Source organism: Microcaecilia unicolor, chromosome 10 (genome assembly GCF_901765095.1).
Source record: "Microcaecilia unicolor chromosome 10, aMicUni1.1, whole genome shotgun sequence".
In the NCBI taxonomy this organism is placed as follows: Eukaryota; Metazoa; Chordata; class Amphibia; order Gymnophiona; family Siphonopidae; genus Microcaecilia; species Microcaecilia unicolor.
In genome coordinates, this window is record NC_044040.1 from 218,978,332 (window position 1) to 219,002,837 (window position 24,506).

At 42.0% G+C, this 24,506-nt stretch overlaps 1 protein-coding gene across 1 annotated transcript in view; it reads right to left on the reverse strand.

Annotated features, from left to right (window-relative positions):
- The window catches only part of ABCC5 (ATP binding cassette subfamily C member 5), a 147,951-nt gene that overhangs the window by 29,724 nt on the left and 93,721 nt on the right, over nucleotides 1–24,506 (reverse strand). The window contains exons 17-22 of the mRNA XM_030215965.1: nucleotides 21,203–21,302; nucleotides 16,787–16,971; nucleotides 16,306–16,452; nucleotides 15,454–15,583; nucleotides 8,164–8,317; nucleotides 3,686–3,814 (exon numbers count right to left, since the gene is read on the reverse strand). Of these exons, the coding sequence (XP_030071825.1) occupies nucleotides 3,686–3,814; nucleotides 8,164–8,317; nucleotides 15,454–15,583; nucleotides 16,306–16,452; nucleotides 16,787–16,971; nucleotides 21,203–21,302 (845 nt within the window). The remainder of the gene's footprint in view (nucleotides 1–3,685; nucleotides 3,815–8,163; nucleotides 8,318–15,453; nucleotides 15,584–16,305; nucleotides 16,453–16,786; nucleotides 16,972–21,202; nucleotides 21,303–24,506) is intronic.

Below are 24,506 nucleotides of genomic sequence, written 5' to 3' on the forward strand. Positions count from 1 at the left end.
CTTTTCAGCTGTCATACATTAAGCCGCTTAGCGAATTGGGTGCTGGCACTGAATACTGACGGGCACCCACATAAATCAAATCAATTCTTGCATACAGCTAATATCCCCTTTCCAGGGTTAAGTGCAGTTTACATTCTAGGTGAGACAAAAGCCGATAATGTTAGTGTGAGGTATGAGAACAATTCGAGATCACTGGTGTTATGCATGAAACCAAAAACATTACAGGAAAGGAGGTAGAAGTCAATGGGTTGTTATGAAGTGAAATTTTAAATGTGTGTGGCAGGCTGTCCCCAGTGCAGTCCCTGACCTGTCCACTTTTTATCTGGGTGGTCTGTGGGGATATTCAGGGGCATTCTCTGGTTAAATGCCACTGAATATCCCAACTTAGGTGTCGGGAAGAGATTTAAGGGAGCAGGAGAGGCTCCTGCCCACTTATGTTTCAACATTTTTATTGATGACTAAACAAAAGAACAAATTCACCATAATGAATGTCATAAAAAATAACAATATGTTCACAAAGGGCAGCTCCTTCCCACAAATTGCTTTGAATATTGGCCTCACATTCTTTAAACTTAGGTAACGCAATATTTTTTAGACCAATACAATAGACTCGGGGCTGGCAAGTATAAGAGAATTAAAGATGCCCCATAGAAAAAGTCACAACTAGCGAACACAATCCAACATGTAACTGGGAGTCACATCCATAGCACCCAGTTTACTGCAGCAGACAACAGTAACTAGATCACTGATTTGCATATTCCAGTCACTAAACTGGAAAAAAATGCTTCTTTCTTTTTTGTCTAGGAGGGATTTTTCCCCTTATATTGGTCTCAAGACTCTTTTTTTCTCAACTCCTTCTCCAGGCTCTCTTCTTTTACAATTCTTCTACCTATCTTAATCATTTCTTACTTTGCCCCCGACATTGGTCTCTGTTTTATTTCCCTTTTTCTCGTCTATCTCAATCTCAAACCTGGATCTCACCCCTCCTTCTCTCCTTTATCATCTCTCGTCTTCCAATTCTTCCTCTGTCAAAAATTTGTCTCTCTCAGCTGTACATTTCCCCATCTGGGTGGCTCCTCTATCAACACCCTACTATCTGGATTCCTTTCTTTCAAACAGACATCACATTTCTGGCTTTCTCTCCATTCTGACTCAATCCTCCAAAGCTACCACCCTCTCACTATCATCCCCTGCCTTCAACCATCTCTTTTCATTCACCTCCTTCCTTTCCTTCAGTTTGAGTCTCTCACTATTATGTTCTATTATGCTTCCCAAATCATCCTCATTTATTTTCATACCCAAGCCATCTTCTTGCATAACACCTCCCACCTCCCCAAATATCTTTCTCTATTTCACCACCACCCTTGTTTATTTATTTATTGCATTTGTATCCCACATTTTCCCACCTCTTTGCAGGCTCAATGTGGCTTACAATATATCATGAATAGTGGAAATACATAAGAAAATATACTTTTGGCATTACAGAATGCTCTTGGGTAACATGATAATAGTAGAACATAATAGTAGATTAACATTCAGTTATTAAAGACAATTCTGGGTGTATGTATAGGAGTTCATATTTGTTGTTCTTTGTGGTATATCTTGTTGAAGAGATGGGTCTTCAGAAGTTTGCAGAAATTGGTTAGATCATAGGTCGTTTTTAAGTTCCATGGTAGCGCGTTCTAGAATTGTGTGCTCAAGTAGGAAAAGGTTGATGCATACGTTTTGTATTTTAGACCTTTGCAGTTGGGGAAGTGTAGATTAAGGAATGTGCGGGATGATTTTTTAGCATTCCTGGGTGGTAGGTCTATCAGGTCTGACATGTAGGCTGGGGCGTTTCCGTGAATGTTTTTATGAACTAGGGTGCATATTTTGAACGTGATGCGTTAAGTGGGAGCCAGTGTAACTTCTCTCGTAAGGGTTTAGCACTTCCGTATTTTGTTTTTCCGAATATTAGTCTAGCTGCAGTGTTTTGAGCTGTTTGGAGTTTCTTGATTATATGCTCTTTACAACCAGCGTAGAGTGAGTTACAGTAGTCTAGGTGACTTAGTACCACTGATTGTACCAGGTTGCGGAAAATGGTCCTTGGGAAAAAAGGTCTTACTCTTTTTAATTTCCACATTGAGTGGAACATCTTCTTGGTTGTGTTTTTCGCATGACTCTCAAGTGTTAGGTGTCGATCAATAGTGACCAAGAATTTTTAGGGTGTTCGAAATTGGAAGAGTCAGTTTTGGTGTGTTAATGGTAGTGAATTTGTTCGTGTTATATTGCGAGGTGAGTACTAGGCATTGGGTTTTTTCTGCATTGAGTTTCAGTTGAAATGCATCCGCCCATGTGTGCATAATGTGTATGCTTTGGTTGATGTCGTTGGAAATTTCTTTTAAGTCTTGTTTAAATGGGATGTAGATCGTTACGTCGTCAGCGTATATATATGGGTTGAGGTTATGGTTTGATAAAAGTTTGGCCAGTGGTATCATCATTAAGTTGAATAATGTCGGTGAGAGGGGGGATCCTTGTGGAACTCCGCATTCAGGTTTCCATGTATCTGATATATTCGAGTTGGATGTCACTTGGTATGACTGTGTGGTTAGGAACCCCTTGAACCAATTGAGAATGTTACCTCCAATTCCCTTCAGGCTCTCACACCCCATTAGCCCCCTGTGTTTGTTTCTCTTGCAAACCTTTGAACTTCCCAACTTCCCAATCACTACCTTCTGACATGTTCTCCACTCCAATGCTATCTCTGCCTTTCTTTCACATACTAGCTCTTGTACCCTTCTCCCTTTTGCACCCATTGAATCCCTTTTCATCAGCTCTCTTGTGTTCCTGTAATTAACCACCGCACTTTCTCACACAGACCCCCTCCCAATATCTGATTCTCTAACAATCCCTACGCCTTGACTTTCCCACACAGCATACATTCAAAATTCATCCTCATCAGCACTTTTATCTTTCTACTTCCCCATGATCTCTCACTTAAGTGACAGCTATGCCCTCAGGTCCTTGCTCCTCCTCCTGTCCCTGCAGGCAAAAGACACATATTTGGAGGAGAAGAGGAGAGCCTCTTCCCAGAAACTGCTGCCTAGGGCAGTCTTTGTTCTGCAGTATCTGCTCCACTCATATCCCTGAATGAATGAAAGGAAAGGGCAGATTAGCAGGGTGGTCCTTTACTGCACATACTCCAGACTCACCCCCTCGCCTCTTACTCCTGTGGAGGGGATGGTGGGGGGGGAGGATGAGGATTGCAGCAGGTGGTTGTTCTCTGTGACACTAATAGAAATAGGGCAACGGCCTCAGGATCCTGTGCCTAGCCACACACCAATGTTACCACCAAGGTACAATGGTTGAGAAGCACTGGCGGTTTCCTTAGCATTTGTGCCAAACACAATAAACAATTCCTTTGTGCTTAATAGGAGGAGTGGCCAGATGGTAAGGGCACCAGTCTTGCAATCCAGAGGTGGCCGGTTCAAATCCCACTGCAGCTCCTTGTGATCCTGGATAAGTCACTTAACCCTCCACTGCCTCAGGTACAAACTTAGATTGTGAGCCCTCCTAGGACAGAGAAATATCCAGAGTACCTGACTGTAACTCACCTTGAGCTACTACTGAAAAAGGTGTAAGCAAATATAAAATATATAAAATAAATAATAATACTTCCTAGTCTCAAGCACAAGCGGCCACTCACCTGTGCAGAAATTCTGGGCCCTTGTTATAAGCATGGATAGTGGAGAGGCCCTGAATACTAGATGTTATGTGTGAAAGGAAAGGTGACTGTGTGATGTTATCCAGTCGCTTCAGTTCACGAATAAAAACTCTGCAAAACCAAGAACAAAGGTAATATAAGAAACAGAACCTACACAAACAACTCTGCTCTTTTCACCAGTCAAAACAGTATCTGTTCGAAAGAGTGCACCTCCTCCTAAGTACTACCCCCACCTGCAGCTCAGCACCCTCAACCCCCTACTGCTTGAAGATACCACCATCAGCAATGCAGGCAATTGACTTTTTAACAGTGCCAAAGACTTAGTCTTAAGCACAGTGGACAAGGGAGGAAAAATAAATAGCCAACAGTAGCATAGGATTAATCAACTAATTAGTATAACAAAAAGTAGAACCAAGTGTAAAAGAATGTGCGTGTGTATTCTATATATATAGTAAACCGCTCTGAGTTCCAGGTGATTGATTGGCCACAACATTCTTTTCCATAGGCATGGGCACTGTATTGAAGGCAAAGGGTTCCTCACTCCATCAAACTGGCATCAGTCACCACTACAATCCAAGGAGGGGAAAGGCAGAGAGGTGCCTTTGAAAAGATTTCTGGAGTGAAGCTACCATGAAATGCTCCTCTTTGCTTGCAGAGTCCAAAGCAGATGAACATCGTAATTCTGAGACACGTGACCACACGCCCGGGTTTCACCGGAAATGTCCTCCTTTTCAGGGGTCTGTCGGGGTTCCAGGCAGTTTTTTCAATCCTGCTCGGTTTTTTTTTTTTCAGGTTTCTGGGCTGGGCTGTATCTCCTCCCCCCCCTCCGGAACTTCAGGGTGCCTTCCCCGAACCTACCTTAATGTGCCCTGGTGGTCTAGCGGCCTCTTTGAGGCAGGAAAAAAATCCAATTCTTTCCTGCCTGCTGCTTCTTCAAAAAGGCTGCCGAGACTTAAGCACAGCAGAAATCTTGGGAGGCCACCACTTGAAGTCTTGGCAGATCAGCAACAGCGGTGAGGAAAGTAGGGTTCTTAGACCACCAGGGTGTGTAAAGGTAGGTTTGAGGAGAGCAGCATGACTCAGGGTGGGAGAGGAGATGGGTGGGTGTGTGGATGGAGTGTGGGCGCAGGGAGGGGAGCTGGAAACAAATTGGTATGGAGGACACATATCAGGGGGAAAGGAAACGGAGGACATACAGCACATGGATAGAAGGGGATGGAGAGAAGAGGAGAGTAGGGGGACATGATGCTCATGGATGTTTGCTTTTTTGGAAATTTACATCTTTTCTAATTTTGTATTTAGCAGAGTATGGAAGAAAATGCATTTCTGTTACTTTTATCACAATTTTCACTGCATATAGAACTTGGCTCTCTTGGGGGGTTCAAGGGGACTGTGCGGCGGGGTGCGGCATGGCATGGCTGGGGTGGCATTTTATTTTTTGTGTCCTCTTTTTTGTCTCTGCAAATATGGTAACCCTACCCATGGTACCACATCCAAAATTACTACCACAGAGTCCAATACCTGGATATAATTCCATGTGCGAGGGCTCAGAGTTTGCAGTAAGAAGCAAATTTAACACTACAGCTTGAGCATTCGCTGTGCCCTGGGCCATGTCAAACAAGGTATTCCAGAGTATGCGTAGGAACTAAGTGACGTTTGGGAAAATTGATACCCCAATGACTCCAAAAGAGATATTACCCTGGAGGTGACCTGACTACTTTCCTGAACCGAAGCCCTGATCAATTGTCCAGTTAAGGATGTACCAGCTTGTCTCAGAAATGCCGTCTCTACCATCCTCACCTTCGAAAAAAGTCCTGGGTGCAGTAGTGAGACTGAAGGGCGGAGCTTGAAACAAAGTGCTGCCCCAGAATTGCAAACCAAATGGTAATGCTGATGTGGTGGCAAAATGGGAACATGTAGGTAAGCTTCCTTGAGATCCAGCACTGAGATATTCTCCCAATTGCAGTGCCGCTATGATGAGCGTACTATTTCTATGCATTAGTGTCTGACTCTCAGAAATCAACCAAACTTTTTTGAGGTCTAGAACTGGGTGGTGGGGCCCTCCTTTCTTTGGCACCACAAAATAAAATGGAGTAACGACCCTGATCCTGTTCTCGAATGGGCACTGGAATCACTGCTCCAAACTCCTTTAAAGAGTGAAGGTGGAGAGAACCACTGCCCACTTGCGCAAAGCACTGTATGGAGACTCCAAGAAAAAAAAAAATCTAGGATGGGAGGGGCGAACTAAAATTTGTGACCTTCTAGAATTTGTGAATTTCTAGAACACATTGGTCTGTAGTAATCTTGGTCCACTCTTTGTAATAACAGGACCGCCACCCTCTGATGTTGTGTAATAGAAAGTGGACCAGAACCCCATCAATGTGAAGGAGAAGAAGTAGGAGAGGAAGATCAGTTAACAGAGCAACAGGATTGCTTCTGTTGATAACGAAGTTTCTGAAAGGAAAGCGACTAGCCAGGGTGATACTGTTCAGCATCCTTAAGACGAGGATGAGCTTGACTGGATCTGAATGAACTCTGTTTGTTCTCAGGTAAATAAATGATGAGCTTTCGAGTCACCTAGATCTTTGACTAAATATCCCCAAATCCTCTCCAAATAAAAGTTTTACCTGAACGGAAGCTTAGTAAGACACTACTTAAGAGACAGAATTCAAAGTCCAGTGGCATAGCCACAATAAGCGTCAAAATGTAATTACCAAACTCTGTTTAGCAGATGCTTGAAAGAGATCATAGAGGGTGTCCACCAGATAAGCAAACCTGTCTTCATGCTAGGGAACTCAAATTCCAGCAGAGTCTGCCAAGGTGTCTGCCACCTGCTGAAGCCAGCTAAAACATGACCTGGCTACATAAGAACTTCAAATTGCCACCTGCAGAGAAAATGCAGAGACTTCAAAAGAGTTTCAGTGATGATTGATTTTCTATCCTGTACATCATCTTTCAATGCAATACCACCTTCCACAGGTAACGTGGTCTTTGTTACTGCAGCCACTAAGGAATCGACCTTGGTTAATTTAAATTTCTCAAGTTCCTCCTGAGAAATGGGATAAAGATGAGACATGGTTCTGGCAACCCTAAAGCCAGCATCTGGCATTGTCCATTGCGCAGTAATCAATCCTGCTTAGCCTCATGTACAAGGAAAGATTTAGGAGGTTTCTTGGTGCTGGCCATCTTAGGGTTGGAAGAGGAAGCCTGTGAATCCAGAGCAGAAATATTGAGAACTGGCAATGCCTTTGTAATAGAGAAAGATAATTCTTCTTTATGGAGCACCCTAACAGCTGTAGGATCATCAGTTTCATCATTCAAAACATCTCCCCCCCCCCCCCCACTAACCAGGTACCTGACTAAACAGTGAGGCCAGTGACATCTAGAGACTGAGGAGAAGAAATAGTGTCAACCTCAGAAACAGCCTCTGAACACCTGTGCTTAGAGGAAGGGTCAAGCTGCAGAGGCTGAGAAGCTTGTACAGACCCAGGGAACTCCATTTGTTCAGCAGGTAATGCAGTCCCAGACTCCGAAAGCTGATGTGAGCATTTAAGCAAACAGGCTTTGTGGAGTAATAAAACAAATTCTGGAAAAGAACTGTTCTTGATTAGCTACAGAAGCATTTAGCCCGGGTATGGCAGAGAAAGAATTCAAAGTAAAATCAGCAATCTGACCCAGCAAAGAAGTAATAGCACCCATGGGAGATGAATCACGCTGCTGTAAAATGGCCACAGGAGCTTGTGTACAATCTGCATCAGAGGAAGACAACAGTTCCTCCATATCGGAAACACACATAGCTGAATTTGAGCCGTACAGCCCTCCGGACATTGCCCCAATGCTACTCTACGCTTTCCACAGCAAGAGCAGAGCATAACAGCCTTTGCTGCCATTGAGATAAAAATGAAAGTAAAACCGTGAGTTGACCCAAAGTGATATTAAAACTTAAACACACCCAAATGTTGATAAATGAGCAGTATTCCGTTTTCTGTTGCAAAAAGATTCACTACCAGCTCTCCTCACTTTTGGAAAAGAGTTTAAGAACCTTGTTGTCTACAGACTATTCGTGCGGGTCCAACTGTTGATTGAGCATGTCTTGATACATATGGAGTGGAGTTTATTTGGTGCGGGGGGGGGGGGGGGGGGGGGGAGAGTTTAAACACAACTTAATAAAAGTTACATTTTAAACATGTTTTTAAAAAGTTATACCAGGACAATGATTTGCGAGTTCAAAAAAAAAAGTCAACACATGGCATTTTAGCATGCTTTTTATGAGATTTTATATTGCTGCTTGCTTTAGAGAAATTAAAAAGGTGTTATTTTATTCTTTGTTGATAATGTAACTCATTTCAAGGTAATATGTGTAAACATATAATCAAAAATACATAAATAGAAACACCCATTTGAACAGCCAGGTCCATTTCCCAGACTGAATTTAGGGTCAGCAAGCTGTCAGAGATTACCTGGATATGACATGTAGAACCGTGAAGAGGACAACAAGTGGTCCAACTGCCAGCAGAAACCAGGGGAATACACCAGAGATGACACCCAAGCAAAAAAAGACCAGGATCACATTCTGCACAAACATTTCTGCCTGAAATGGCAGGCGGACATCAACTAAGAAGACAGAAAAAACATGTGTTCATCCTCTGAAACCTGATCTTTGTCACCACTTGAAAGAAATTTGCAACTTCCCACTGAGCAAGGGTAGTATGCAGACACGTAGCCAGAACTCAGATTTTTGGGGGTCCTGGGCCCAAGGTGGAAGGGAGGGAACAAAAATTTTGCCCTACCCACATCCATGAGCCAGCAGGGGTCCCTAAGCCCCAGCAATAGAAGCCCTCCTTCTCACGAAGCCAGGTGGTTAGCGGCCCTTTTCCTGGGCCACTATAGCCTGAACTCTTCCTCCCCGCTCCCCCCTTCCCATCATGTACATACTTGTTTTTTTGTGAAACTGAGCATGTGCAAGAGAGGTCCTCACCCCACACATGCAGAAAAGCCGAGCACGTGCAGGGGGTGTACCTTCCTTATGTACGCTCAATTGCACAGTGTGGGGTGGGGGAGGTCAGCCGGTGCGGCAATAACCCAGGAAAAGTGTCACTAACTGCCTGGCTTTGCAAGGAGGAGGGCTTCCGCTGGCAGGGCTTGGGGACTCCTGCCAGCCAAAGCAGCAGACTGAGTCTCAATTTGGAGGGGGGTGGAGGCCTGAACCCAAATTGGGGGGTTCCAGGCCCTCAAGATCCTCCCCTCTGGTGGTATCAAATAAATGAAAATGGATGTCATCCCTCCAAACCAATTGGGTTTTCAGGATACCCACAATGCATATGCATGAGATATTTAGCTTTACTTAAAATTGTTAAGCTCACAGCAGTTTACAAATAAAACAATTACAAAACATACATATCCTTTCACTGATAAGCCTAAAAAAGACATTTCTTCTTACATCATCATCTTGACAATAATAGAAACTTCTGACTAGGTTCTTCTATTTCCTTCAAGAAGCAGTTCACTAAGACTGGGATAAACCATGCCGCCCATCTATTACAGTGGAATTTTGTTTTTAATCCAGCAACCTTTGACAAGCCCCTACTCCAAATCAGTTTTTTCTTTAAAAACATACAACCTACTTCTCAGTTTCTTTGACGCTTTGAAATGAGCAAATATGCACAACATACATTCTTTTGTCCTTCCTCCAAGCAGCTCCAAAATAAAGTGAAACTTGCTCAAATCTTCAAGGCCAGCTATATTTCTGACATTTCTCTTTCTAGCAACAGTAGCAGGTCTGCACGTTCAGTTGATTTTTTTTTTTTTTTTAAGACTGTAGGTTGAAAACAATCAAATCCTGGTTATTTGCTACTATTTTGTTAGTTTGCTTTAGTCTCTTTTCCAGAATCAAATTTGCGTCTGCTCTTTCAAGTCATCGCCTACAAAAAATGATTCCAGTACTGGTTATCTTGCATCCTCTGCCAGTAACCCCCCCCCCCCCCAAACAAAAGAAATAGTTTTTTGTGATTGTCTTAATCCCTCTTGTCCCTCTTATTTCCTAGTTGCAGCTAATGGCTGTTATGTAGTCTTTTTGCTTTGGATGCTTAAGGTTATTAGATTTGGCTTTTTTGATGTTTCATCGAATTCTCAATAAAATTTGAAATGTTTATTCTTTTTTCCTGGGCTGTCAGAATGTATGGACATGACAGGCAGCTGCTTGGTGTGCCAGACCCTTGGGGGAGGGGACCAAAAAAAAAAGAGATGCGCCAATGAAGCTTTTCATCCCGCCACTCCAGCAAGCCTCTCGAGTTCTTATGATGATGTCAGCATGTGACCATGTCAGTGGAGATGTGATCTTAGCTAGCTGGCTCGCTGCATCAGAAAAGGGTGACCCATCACCTACTGATGGATCTGCGTCCTTTATTCCCAGGGCACCAGCACACCTAGTGACATCCTCATCAGAACTTCCCCCCCCTCCCTTTTTTTAAGGATGCTGGCTCTAAAATCCTCTTTTACAGCACTATTTAGCCACACAGTCACTGGGTGTACAAATAATAGTTCTAAAACAAGTCTGTCCTGCCAAAAAACAGTGGTTTCTCTTTGTGGAGCTAGCATTTGACTGGATGTTAGGTAAGCGGATGAGTAGCTTAAAGGTTAGAAAGAGAGGCTGAAAACCAGGGGATCTGATTCAAATCCCTCTGCATTTTCCCGTGAGCATGAGCGAGACACTTAACCCTCCATTGCCCCAGGTACAAACTCAAATTGTGAGCCCTCCAGGGACTGGAAAATGTCTACTGTAGCTGAATGTACACCACTTTGATAGCTTCTGGCCTTGCAGGCAGTACATATAAGTTGAGAGTTTGCCCACTGCAGCTGCTTGATTCATGTGAAACAGTCTGTGTTGTGTTAAACTTTGCTTTGGAAATTGCTATTTTGCTGGGTTAATGCAAGACATTCCTTTGCCAGTTCTACTAGCAGAAACAATTACTTTTCAGCAAGATAGACTTTAGGACTGCTTTTTTATTGAGATCATTCAAAACTCATTAACTCCCAGGTTAAGGAATACATCTTTTTCTTCAGCTTCGAAGAAAAAGATGTGTCTGTCAGTCCAGACAGGCAGAGGCAATAAACAATTGTTTATTTTCTTAAAAATATATTGAACAATGAACAAAAAAATATGCAATCAGCAAACAATAACAGGTAACTGAAATATGGCTCAATTATAACACTAACTAAACATTTGTTTACTTCCTAAAAAGTACCTGGGAAGATTAGGACATATAGTTGCTCACTGAGTCTCTGCAAAGAGCTCCCTCTCTCTTTTCTTCCTGGCTAAGACTGGAGGCAAAACCAGAATACTCTAAAGGAAATGAACTTCTGGGCCAATCAGAGCCCTGTCAACAAGATTTCAAAAATATACTGCCTCTTGCTTCCTGTTTGTGTTAAACTAAAGAAAAGAACATTCAGTTCTCTGTAACAGCTTTACAGCAAAAGAAACTCCACCTGCTAGCCAAATATGAGAAATACACTTCATGACATAATTAAGGAAGGAAAACATCCAATGTGAACGATTACAGGAGGACCTTGCGAGACTGGGAGAATGGGCGTGCAAGTGGCAGATGAAGTTCAATGTTGACAAGTGCAAAGTGATGCATGTGGGTAAGAGGAACCCGAATTATAGCTACATCTTGCAAGGTTCCGCGTTAGGAGTTACGGATCAAGAAAGGGATCTGGGTGTCGTCGTCGATGATACGCTGAAACCTTCTGCGGCTAGGAAAGCAAATAGAATGTTGGGTGTTATTAGGAAGGGTATGGAGTCCAGGTGTGCGGATGTTATAATGCCGTTGTATCGCTCCATGGTGCGACCGCACCTGGAGTATTGTGTTCAGTACTGGTCTCCGTATCTCAAAAAAGATATAGTAGAATTGGAAAAGGTACAGCGAAGGGCGACGAAAATGATAGTGGGGATGGGACGACTTTCCTATGAAGAGAGGCTGAGAAGGCTAGGGCTTTTCAGCTTGGAGAAGAGACGGCTGAGGGGAGATATGATAGAAGTGTATAAAATAATGAGTGGAATGGATCGGGTGGATGTGAAGCGACTGTTCACACTATCCAAAATAATAGGACTAGAGGGCATGAGTTGAAGCTACAGTGTGGTAAATTTAAAACGAATCGGAGAAAATTTTTCTTCACCCGTGTAATTAGACTCTGGAATTCGTTGCCGGAGAACGTGGTACGGGCGGTTAGCTTGACGGAGTTTAAAAAGGGGTTAGATAGATTCCTAAAGGACAAGTCCATAGACCGCTATTAAATGGACTTGGAAAAATTCCGCATTTTTAGGTATAACTTGTCTGGAATGTTTTTACGTTTGGGGAGCGTGCCAGGTGCCCTTGACCTGGATTGGCCACTGTCGGTGACAGGATGCTGGGCCTTTGGTCTTTCCCAGTATGGCACTACTTATGTACTTATGTAATACATTTTACAGGCTTAAAACACAGTTTCTTCACACTATGCTAATATTCAAATAGCTCTCTCACATATATTCTTTCATTTTTTGATTACAAGCAGTTCTAAGTTCTAGTGACTTTTCTTTTCCTAGTCCTCTCAGCTTTACTCACTTATGTAAATATTGGAGAGATTTCATATACTACAGAGCATAACAAGATGCAGACATCCAATCAATTTTATTAACAGCTATTCAATGTTGTGCAACTGAAGCATTCCAAAACTTAACCAATTCATTCAAATCCTTGCCAGGAGGAGCATCCTCCTTATAAGGACAATCCTCATAAAATCTCTCAGCATCAAATTTAGAGCACCGAAATTTCTGTTTTACATTCCCATTGACTTAACGGGTCCCACACAAAGATTAAATGGAAAAACAAATACAAATCAAAAGAGGGGACTGGTTGGCCCTTGTCTCTTAAAATGAAGTGCATTACTGCTCTCTGGGAAAAACAAAGATCTAATGTGTAGAAACATAGAAATATGACAGCAGATAAAGGCCAAATGGCCCATCCAGTCTGCCCATCCTCCGTAACCCTTAACGCCTCTTTTTCCTAAGGGATCCTACATGCTTGTCCCATGCTTTCTTAAACTCTGACACAGTCCTCGTTTCCACAACCTCCACCGGGAGGCCATTCCACATTTCCACCACACTTTCCGTAAATGAATACTTTCTTAGTGTATGCCCACCCTTGTGAGTCTTAAAGCCTATTTTTTTTATGTAAAATGAAGTAAAACTCAGCCCCCCAAAAATGCTGCATAGTATAGGAGAAAGAATCATCTTTATGTTAAAGTCATAATTATATTAGCTAAGCCGACATCCAGTGCAAGCTGCCATTCAAGAAATAAGGGAAAGTTAAATGCTAAAATATAACAGGGAATATATACTACACATATTCCCCAAGTGTTGTTGCTAATATGCCTTCAGAGGTATGCATATAAATTGTCAAAATTCTTAAATTCTTGCCTTGTAAGCATCATAGGCAGACCTAATGAAGGCCCCCTAGCAGCTGGTGGTGCTGCCGACACAGCCCATTCACTTTGACTGGGCTGTGTCAACATTGCTGAACGGCTTTGTAAACAGAGGTGCAAATATTCTTGAACCCCTGATCTTTTTGAACATTAGGTAAATAGTTTTGCACCTTTTCTAGTACAATAAAAAAATGTTGCAATTCTGGCATCATCATATTTAGGAACAGTTTCCTTCCTATTGTGCTCAAAATCTTGATGTCTTCCTGGAGGGGGGAAGAGGGGAGAGATAATGGAATGGTTACTGGAACTTTTACATCTTTAGAGAGTTGACTGAACTACCAACACCAGTGAGGAAGCTGGGGATTTCCATGAACCACACCTGACTGTACTCTGTACTTTGTTTCCAATTGAGAAAGTAGATAAAGGAACTTGCCAAATTTCCCCCTGTTGGTCTAGAATAATTTTGGGGACTGAAGTGCAGCTACATTCTTCAGTGCATAAAATTATTTTATCAAGTTCAAAAACATCTTGAATCTGGCTGCTCATTAGATATTTTCAAGTGGGATCGTTGGGTATGATGTCTTCACTTTCAGTCTCATTCTTTGGTTGCTGAGGGGACAGATTAGACCATCATCCTGGTGAGGGTAAATCACTGTAACTCCAGCACAGTCTACGGGAAAGGAGTAAGTCTGATTCCCATCTACTAGATGCAATTATCGGGGCACGTCATAATTTCCTCTTGAAGAGATAGACAGAAAATATAGTAGTCTAGCAATTTTTCATGGAATATGGACAGAAGATTTCTTATGTATTCCAGACTTACGTTTGGGGAGTTACCAACCTAGATTTAATCAGAGCCACATCGTTCCCTTTAACTCCCCCCAGAGTTATGGTCAGGTGTGGCTGTGATAGAGACGATTTCTCCTTGGAAGAGCAAGGGTCCCTCGAGTGTCTTGTTAGTGGAGGAGTATAACATGCTGTTTTTGTTTCTCGTTGTACTCAGGCAGAAGCTTGAGAATTAACTTGTAGTTTCTTGGGCTGGGATTGCCATTACACTTTTTCATGGAGCCTGATCTCTTTGGCACTGAAAAATCCCTTTCAATGTGGTGCTGCTTCGAGGCTGAAGATAAGCAGTCTCTTGCTGGAGAAGCCCTCTGGTTGCATCAAATCAAGACTGGGGAGGGGGGGAAGGGGAGGCCTTGGTCTCTAGAGTCAGTGCCAGAAAAACCCTTACTGGTCTGCATTGTTCTGAGGCTTGGGGGGGGGGGGGGGGGGGAGAGCAGTTATCAGCATCAGAGGAAACCAATTGTCTGTCCTGACTACTTATATTCCAACTCAAAATTTCCCTTTCCGAACGTGTGTCATCACTGGGGCCCCTCCTGCTTGCTCTCCAAACATACTTTTAGCTTATGGATTCTGGATCTGCGAGATTGTGGTGACATTCAAACACATTTACTGCGATTCTCAACAGCATGTGAGTGCCCCATACAACAGACACACAAACTGTGTGTCTTGTCAAGAATGTACTCTTACAAACTGGAAACTACTTGAATCCTGGTTTGTCAGACATTCCAAAGATGATCTCTGTGATACTGAACTTGGTTTTGAAGTACACATAGTAACGTGTCAATTAAGACAGGGGCAACAGACCTGACTGACTGCTGTGGAAGAAAAATAACTGACAGGATCTCAGGTGCTGCAGTGATGGAATATCTGCTCAAAGGTTTCTGAATTCTAGGAGTGAAGACCTGAGTTAGTTGCAGCTGATGATGGTGGTGTCCCTCCCCCTCCTCCCACACACCTGTGTGTGGCCGTAATGATTCTGGCTTGATCATACAGAAAACATCCTTGCCACTGGTCCGTCCCTCATGAAAAGCTCACAGTACAGTTATTTCTAGACCAGGGTTTTCTCAACCCAGTCTTCAGGACATAACCAGTCAGTCAGGTTTTCAGGATAGCCACAATGAATGTGAATGAGATAAATCTGCATGCAGTACTTTCACTGTATACAAATCTATCTTACGTATATTTATTTTGAGCAACCTGAAAACAACTGGCTGAATGTGGCCCAAGGACTGGATTAAGAACCCCATCCTATACACTATCCCTTGACAATGACATAATGCTGTTTCTCTCTCAATCACATTAGACAAATTTTGAAAAATGTACAACAAGACACTCAATCCTGTGAGAAGGGTGACTGTTTCTGAAGCTAGAAAACAATAAGATGGGGAGGCAACTTGTTTTTTGATGGAAAGAAAACTGTTGTATTATAGATGTTAATAGAATACCTTCATCCATGTCTTTTGAGAAGCGGTTGAGAATACGCCCCGTGGGTGTGGTATCAAAGAATTTCATTGGGCTGCGGAGGATACGGCGGAAGAGCTCATCATGAAGTCGGGAAGAGGCTCTTAGGGTGCCCTGGTGAAGAAAACATAGTCCAACCTTAATTCTAGGACATTCCTGACATCCTTCCCATCTCATCCCACCATTCAGCCTGGTCTCACTCTTTTATGCTCCCCTAGCTCTCTCAAGCACCTCATTCTCACCATGCTACTTGAATAGGCATTCATCCTTTCATTTCCCCTTCCTCCTCCTAGTCCTCAACATTCCCTTCCCATCACCCCTCTCTCCTAACCCCACTTCATTAAAAAAAAAAATCCTCATTATTTTATTCTCTGAAGCCAATCGTTTCTATCCCCATATCCTGGTGCATTCCATTACTCATTCCTCTTCTTCACTGTTACCTTCTGTTCAGCAATTATTTCTCTCCCTTAATAACATTTAGAGAGTATCAATTATATTTGAGACAATACAACAGTTTCTAAATATGACCCAACACACTCTACATCTGTAGCAGCATTAAAAAACGACATGCTTCTCTTTAGCTTAGAAAGAGAGAGTGTTCCAAGTATTTGGGGGGGGGGGGGGGGGGCAGCAGGAATCAATGTTCCTGTACCAAAACCAGGCTCGATGACTAGTGGTGGAGCAGGGGATAGGGGCAAAGTATCACAGATCAGGTACAAAATAAGAATACTAAATGGCAGGTGACGAGACTCTAGTCTATTTCTCTGCTATTTTTACTATCAAAACCCTAAAAAAAAAAAAAAAAGGCTAGGTAGAGGAGACTTTAGGAAGCATACCTTAACAAAGGCCACACCACGAATTGCTTTCAGTATCAGCATGATTCCCATGGAAAGTGCATAAATGCCAGCATAGTAATTCAGGTCAGGGTTATCTTTCATACTTTCACTCACTAGGGTCTTGTTCCCTACCAGCACAGATGTGTTCTGTGGGGAAAATTAGGTTACACATGGTCAATCTGCTTGCAAGCCTGGGCTATTAAAGCCAATATCAGACAGATTGTTTTGTTTGCCCCAGTTTCTGTTTACCCATTCAGCCAAGACCCTGGGGAAAACAAGACCTGCACGTCTCATTTTCACACTGTAGCATGACTGTATAATCTTACCAATAAGTTATCTTCTAATTACCTAAATCAAAGTAACTACATGCTATTCCTACTTTTTTCAGAGAACAAAGAACTTGAGAACTCATCCTCCCATAAAAACATGAAAAATAATTGTGCCTCAGTAAATGGTGTACAGAGATGGCTCTTCACTTTACCCCGCTTCCTTGCTTGATCCAGTAACTCAACCACCAGTTGCTGAAGGCAGTGCTTCCCACATTCAGGACAAACAGCATCACTATAAGCAGGAATGCAAAGGGCCCTCCAGCTGACTGGATATAGACACCATAAACAGACCATGGCACAGAACCTCTGCCCTTCTCTTCCAGCTGTATCAGCTGACCTAAAGAGCAGAAAGAGATAATATTACTGCATAAAACCAGCAAAATGTCAAAAGTTCTAACTGCAACAAAAAAACAGCTTGCAAAATCATAGGCTGCACCTCACTGTTCAAAAACCAAGACTTGGTCTCAACAAGAGACAAAAGTTAAGGGTAAATTAGTTCTTACCTATCTTTCCTTGAGTCCCTCAGATTTGATATAAGCTCTGGAGTAAGTATGCACAGGAAATCCAACACTTAAGCATTTAACTTTCAAAAGGAAATTATGATAAAACGAGAAGAATGGGTTAAAAAAAAAAAAAAGAGGAGCAGCTACAAAGGTCAAAAATTTACATTAGGCATGGATGATGTTCAAAAATATCATCATGGAAGCCCAAGCCAGATATATTCCATGTATTAAAAAAGGAGAAAGAAAGGTCAACTGACAGCCGGCATGGTTAAAAAGTGAGATGAAGGAAGCTATCAGAGCTAAAAGAAAATCCTTCAGAAAATGGAAAAAGGATCCAAATGAAAATAACAGGAAACAGTATAAGGAATGGCAAGTCAAATGCAAAGCCCCGATAAGGAAGGCAAAGAGAGATTTTGAAAAGAAGATTGCACTGGACGCAAAAACATATAGTTAAAACTTTTTTAGATAAATTAGAAGCAAGAAGCCGGTAAAAGAATCAGACTGCTATTTGACCAAGGAGTTAAAGGGGCACACGGGAATGACAAGGCCATAGCAGAGAGACTAAATGAATTCTTTGCTTCGGTCTTCATCGATAAAGATGTGGGAAAGATACCGGTGCCAGAAATGGTTTTAAATGCAGATGAGTCAAAGAAACTGAATCAAATCTCTGCAAACCAGGAAGATGTAATGGGGCTATTTGACAAACTGAAGAGGAGCAAATTGCCTGGACCAGATTGTATACATCCCAGAGTACTGATAAAACTGAAAACCGAACTTGCGGAACTATTGTTAATAATATGTAACTTATGTTTAAAATGAGCCATGGTTGAGGGAACCTCATATGACAAGACTGGTTTGAGACTTTTTATTTTCTCTCTTTTGCTTTGATGTAACCTTCTTAAAACCTTAATAAATATTTATTGTGGAAAATAAATAAATAAAATAAGGCATGGCACCGGAAGATTGGAGGGTGACAAATGTAGCACCGATTTTTAAAAAGGGTTCTAGAGGTTATCCTGAAAAAGTATAGACCAGTGAGCCTGATGTTGGTGCCGGGCAAAATGGTACAGACTATTATAAGGAACTAAAATTACAGAGCAAATACATAAGCATGGATTAATAAAACCAAGCCAACATGGACTTAGTGAAGGGAAATCTTGCCTCACCAATCTATTACATTTCTTTGAAGGGGTGAACAAACATGAGGATACAGGTAAGCCAGTCAATATTGTATACCTGGATTTTCAAAAGGCATTTGACAAGGTACCTCATGAAAGACTCCAGAGGAAATTTGAAAGTCATGGGATAGGAGGTAGTATTCTACCGTGGATAAAAAACTGGTTAAATAGTCAGTATTCCCAATGGAGAAGGGTAGATAGTGGGCTCCCGCAAAGGGTCTGTACTAGGACCACTGCTTTTTAACGTATTTATAAATGATCTAAAGATAGGAATAACTATGAGGTAATTAAATTTGCTGATGACACAAAGTTATTCAATCGCAAGAGGATTGTGAAAAATTGCAAGACGACCTTACGAGACTGGGCATCTAAATGGCAGATGACGTTTAATGTGAGCAAGTGCAAAGTGATGCATGTAGGAAAGAGGAATCCGAACTATAGCTACATGATGCAAGGTTCCCCATTAGGAGTCACCGATCAGAAAAAGGATCTAGGTGTCATGGAATGGAAAACAAAAATGAGGATGTTATAATGCCTTTATATTGCTCCATGGTGCGACTGCACCTCGAGTACTGTGTGCAATTCCGTTCATGGCATCTCAAAAAAGATATAGTAGAATTAGATACGATACAGAGAAGGGTGACAAAAATGATAAAGGGTATGGGAAAAATTCCCTAAAAGGAAAGGTTAAAGTGGCTAGGGCTGTTCAGCTTGGAGAACACAGCTGAGGGGAGATATGATAGAGGTCTTTAAGTGGAGTGGAGTGGAATGGGTAGGCATGAATCGTCTGTTTATGTTTTCCAAAAATACTAGGACTAGGGGGCACGCAGTGAAGCTACAAAGTAGTAATTTTAAAACAAATCGGCGAACATATTTTTTTTACACAATGTGTAATTAAACTCTGGAATTCGTTGCCAGGGAATGTTGTAAAAGTAGTTAGCTTAGTGATGTTTAAAAAAGGTTTGGATAACTTCCTAAAAGGGAAGTCCATATGCCATTAATAACATGGCCTTGGGGAAAATCCACTGTTTATTTCTAGGATAAGCACCATACAATGTATGCTACTGTTTTGGGACCTTGCCAGGTACTTGTGACCTGGGTTGGCCACTGTTGGAAACAGGATACTGGGCTTGAAAGACCTTCAGTCTGTCTCAGTATGGCAAACACTTATGTTCTTAATTGTCCCATCAGACCTGTCCAGACGCTTGAGATGTACGAAAGCAGAGACTGAAATCTCTGCCGCTAACACATTGGCCCCAAGGGCTGTTTACCTTGAGCTTAAACATCTACTCTGTAGCAATAGACAAAAGACTGCATAGATTTACAAGATGCCACTTTGCAAATTTCACAAGGAGCGCTCTCTCTAAGAATCAGATTGACCCCTAAAATTTATAGAACTGGATGACCACAAGAATATACATAAAAGCTACAGACCAGATATTTGAGGAAATGCTTTGCCATGGCCTTAGGCAACGCAAACTAATATCCAATATTATTTGCTGAAAACCTGGGGCCTCATGTAGTTAAACATATCCAAAACTGGGAAAGAGACTTGGCATATTCCCTTTCTGATCACGGCTTGTCCACTATTTATCAGAACATGTTCTGATTTTCCATATCAAACCTAGGGCCCTGTTTACTAAGGCACATTGGTGTTTTTAACAAGCCTACGTTAACCGTGTCGGCGCCTATAGGAATACTGTAGGTGCATACACGGTTAACGTGCATTAAGGACGCTAACGCACCTAAACGGGCACTTAGTGGAAAATGGGGTGAAATCACTGTATAGGTGGTATATGTCCCTGTCCCAATTCTCATGGAAACCTCTGTTGGAGAGAATGTAGGCAGGAAGGCACCTACGTATGCATATCCGGTGGGAATGAGCTCCTGTTCATTGTTTGCGGGAGGACTGTGCAGGGATTTTTTTCTAATTTGCTGGCTTTCCTGTAACAGCTAGTTCCGCCCTTTTTCTTTTACACCTACCACAAGCTTCGGTACCACCAGAGATTTTTACGGTGATTTTGTCTTGTATTGCGGTTACTTACCATGAGGTGACAAAGTGCTGGTGTACTACAGAGCTCCCTATTCTCTCCTGTTTGAGGAGTACATTATTATTTCAGCAAGCTGACCTCCCAGAAATCTGGCAGGTTACTGAAATTCGACAAGCTGTGGGCACCTTTTCTGTTGCGGCTTCAGCAAAATAAACTGACATGTATTCATGTGCTTCTGTTTTTGATATTTACTTCGCTGTTCACAACACTTTGATTTTCTCTGACTATGGCCTTTGGATTCTCCTTTGGGAATTTTCCTTCCATTACAGTTTTGTTTTGTTTTTTTTGGGGGGGGGGGGGGGATTTTATAAGCATTTTTCTTCAATTCGTTTTGGAATTTTGCTGTACGTTTACAATCTGTAACAATAAGAAAAGTAAGAACCTGAGGGCTGCCCTACAAATTTTAAACTTTTTTTATATTGTTTGCAAGCAGTGCAGTTGTAGAAATACTTTTGTTTTTCTTTTATTGCCTTTAAAAATGGACTAACACGGCTACCCTACCACTTTACCCAGAAATACTTTTATTTACTTAAAAGTTTCTATACCACACAATCCAAAAGTTCTCAGCAGTTTACAAGATATACATAAAATCAAAATACAATTCTTCACTCGACATAACATTACTGACCTGACTAAAACAAAATAACAAAAAACAATCAACATAAAAATCTTTCAAACTGTAATCAATCACTCAAATCTGATTTCTTCCACCTTCTCAAATCAGATGATCTTCAGCCTTGTTATGTATCTAGAGGTGGGGGCAAAGGACAAGATGCTGCTGACTTCAAAGGTTAGGAACTGTACTTCTAACAATATCTTGCAGTTTAAAGAATTACCTTCCTCCTTCTTGACCGTCTTTTCCTTCTTCACAGAGCCTGCCTTGCTTCCCTTCTCCAGAGGCTTCTTAAAGGAACTGCTGTTCTTTTTAACATTAATCTGGTTGTAGGAGAGATAATGAAAAAAGAAGTTGTATAAGTGCATTGCTAAGCTCTTAGAAAACCAACCCACCTGTTTATTGGCTTCACTGCTTTTCTTTTATTCCTAGATCTACTTCCTTTGTGCTCCCATCATTTCTTTACCTTCTAAAACTTAAAGGGAGAAATTTCAGAAAGCCCAGATAGCTAAACAGACCACATATCCTGAGGGCAATTCTATAATTGGGTGCTTCAATTTAGACACCCTGAGGGCAGGCATAGGAGTGTACTGCAGTAATGAGGCGCCTACCCTTACAATATTTTGTAAATTACATGCTTGAGAGCCCTGCCTCTGTTCTACCCATGCTCTGCCCAGGTGTATGTCCCTTTTGCAAATACAAACTATGTATGATAGTTGCATATTTATAAAGTAGTGCTTAGGCGGCATACTGGCTCCCTCCGCCCTGCCCCTCTCTATTCTGGACTATGACTCCTTCCCTTTTCCTGATTCCTCGTTACTTCACTTGGATTGTTCATAGCCTATTTCCTGGTTCTTTACATTCTCCCTTCTTCCCATGCCTCTACGATGCACTACTTCCTACAGTGTCTCACAGATGTCTCCTTACGCTTCTCTCACTTATTTTAAGTGACTTAACTTTCATTTGGACATCCTGACCATTTCACCTATAAAAGGGTTTTGACCCTGTTATCTGAACTATCCCTCCACCAATACGTATCTTTTCCAACCCACAAGGCTGGCCATGCTCTGGATCTGGTCTTCTCATCCCTCTTAACTCTATATCCTTGACTAATTTCTCTTTTTCTGCTCTACCTTGGATGGATCATTATTTAATTAAGTTTACTGCCTCTCTGTCTGGACTAGTTTCTTCTACCCCTCAGACTGAACTTTAGTTCTGTGGATGCTAATTCTGTTCCCCTCTCAATGTGGTCTTTCCTTCTGATTTTGAGGATTTACCACTCTCTACCCAAGCTACCACTTGGAACACTCCTTTGTGCTGCGCTCTGACCTTTTATCACCAATTGCATTACTTCATCGATTTCATCGCATAAACCTTGGTTCAATGGTGACCCGAGAGTGACAAAGTACCAGCTGCACCACACGTTCTTCTGATCATCTCCATACCTATCACTCTCTGTTTAAGGATTGTTTTTCTCACCTGAAAATTGCTTGTCGTAACTTCTACTCTAACATGATCTGTGATTCTCCTAACCAATCTCTTAATAAGCTCTCTTCACTTGGTCCCCGTAACTCACTTCCAGCTACTTTGAGCTCTGATGACTTTGCCAAATGCTTCACTGAAAAGATTCTTAAAATAATTCATGCACACTTTCCTCCTCCTTCTGACTCTCAGCCTAGTCCTTCTGTCTCCTCAGCCTTGCCTTCCTCTCCTCCTTCTTCAATGCTGGCTTCCATTTCTGGTTTAACTTGGTCTTATTTCAACGTACCTTCATGCTCTGAGATCTGTGAAGTATTTCAGCCCTTAAAAAAATCTTTCAACGCTCTGGATCCTCTACCAACATCCTAGCTGGGCAACCCGCTAAATAAACTTCTACCTTTAGCATCCGCGTTAATTAGAAAGTGTCTTTCCACAGAGATTGTTCAAACACCCTGGAAACCCTCTGTTGTTCATCCTGTACTCAAAAAATCTCTCCCTTGATAAGTCTGAATCATCAAATTATAGACCCATTTCTCATAGTTCCTTTCTGCTGAAGCTCTTCAGCTAACAGATCATGTTGAAATTCTAATACCCTGCACCCCATGCAATCGGGCTATTGCTAGGACCACTCCATGGAAGCTATTCTCATGTCCCTTCTAAAGGATATCCACACAGCTTTCAATCAATGTCAAGATTTACTAATAATTTCACTAGACTTGAGAGCCGCTTTTGATCTGGTTGACCATTCGCTGTTTCTTTCCTGTCTTGCCTCTATAGTTTTCACTGGGATCAACTATTCATGGCTCTCATTTCTCTCTAATCAACAATTTGCAGTACACACACCTGCATCCTCTACTCTCTTATGTGGGGTTCGATAGGGCTTTATTCTGTTCAATACCTTCTTGGCTTCCTTAGCACTTCTTATTCAGAGTCTGGGTATAAAATTCTACATCTTTGCAGGTGATATCCTTCTGATTTCTACTCATGATGATCTCTCACCCAAACTCTCTACTTTACAAGCCTGCCTTAATTCCACTGATAGCTGGCTTTCTTCTAATCATTTTAATCCTCAACCCTTCCAAGTCACTGGCACTGTGGGTATCTAAGCGCCCTCAAACCCCCAGTGGCATCTACTTTGCACGGTTCTCCTTTGAAGCTTGTTTACTCTTTCGGTCACTTAGGAGTCATTTTAGACTCCCAAGTTTCCTTTGCCCCTCAGGTCTCATCTGTTCTTCTTTTGTGTTTTGCGTCTCCATTCTATTTGTATTCTCTGCTCCTTAGGTGATAATGCTTGTTCTATTCTTCTCCATGTTCTTGTAATTTCCAAACTTGATTACTGTAATGTCATATATGCTGGCATTCCGTTGGTCCTTCTCACAAAGTGGAGGAGTGGCCTAGTGGTTAGGACGGTGGACTTTGGTCCTGGGGAACTGAGTTCGATTCCCACTTCAGGCACAGGCAGCTCCTTGTGACTCTGGGCAAGTCACTTAACCCTCCATTGCCCCATGTAAGCCACATTGAGCCTGCCATGAATAGGGTTAAATGGTCAGTATTCTCAATGGAGAAGGGTAGTTAGTGGAGTTCCCCAGGGGTCTGTGCTGGAACCGCTGCTTTTTAACATATTTATAAATGACCTAGAGATGGGAGTAACTAGTGAGGCAATTAAATTTGCTGATGATACAAAGTTATTCAAAGTTGTTAAATCGCGGGAGGATTGTGAAAAATTACAAGAGGACCTTACGAGACTGGGAGTCTAAATGGCAGATGATGTTTAATGTGAGCAAGTGCAATGTGATGCATGTGGGAAAGAGGAACCCGAATTATAGCTACGTTATGCAAGGTTCCACGTTAGCAGTCACGGATTAAGAAAGGGATCTAGGTGTTGTCGTTGATGATATGTTGAAACCTTCTGCTCTGTGTGCTGCTGCGGCTAAGAAAGCAAATAGAATGTTAGGTATAATTAGGAAAGGAATGGAAAACAAAAATGAGGATGTTATAATACCTTTGTATCGCATCGTGGTGCGACCGCACCTCAAATACTGTGTTCA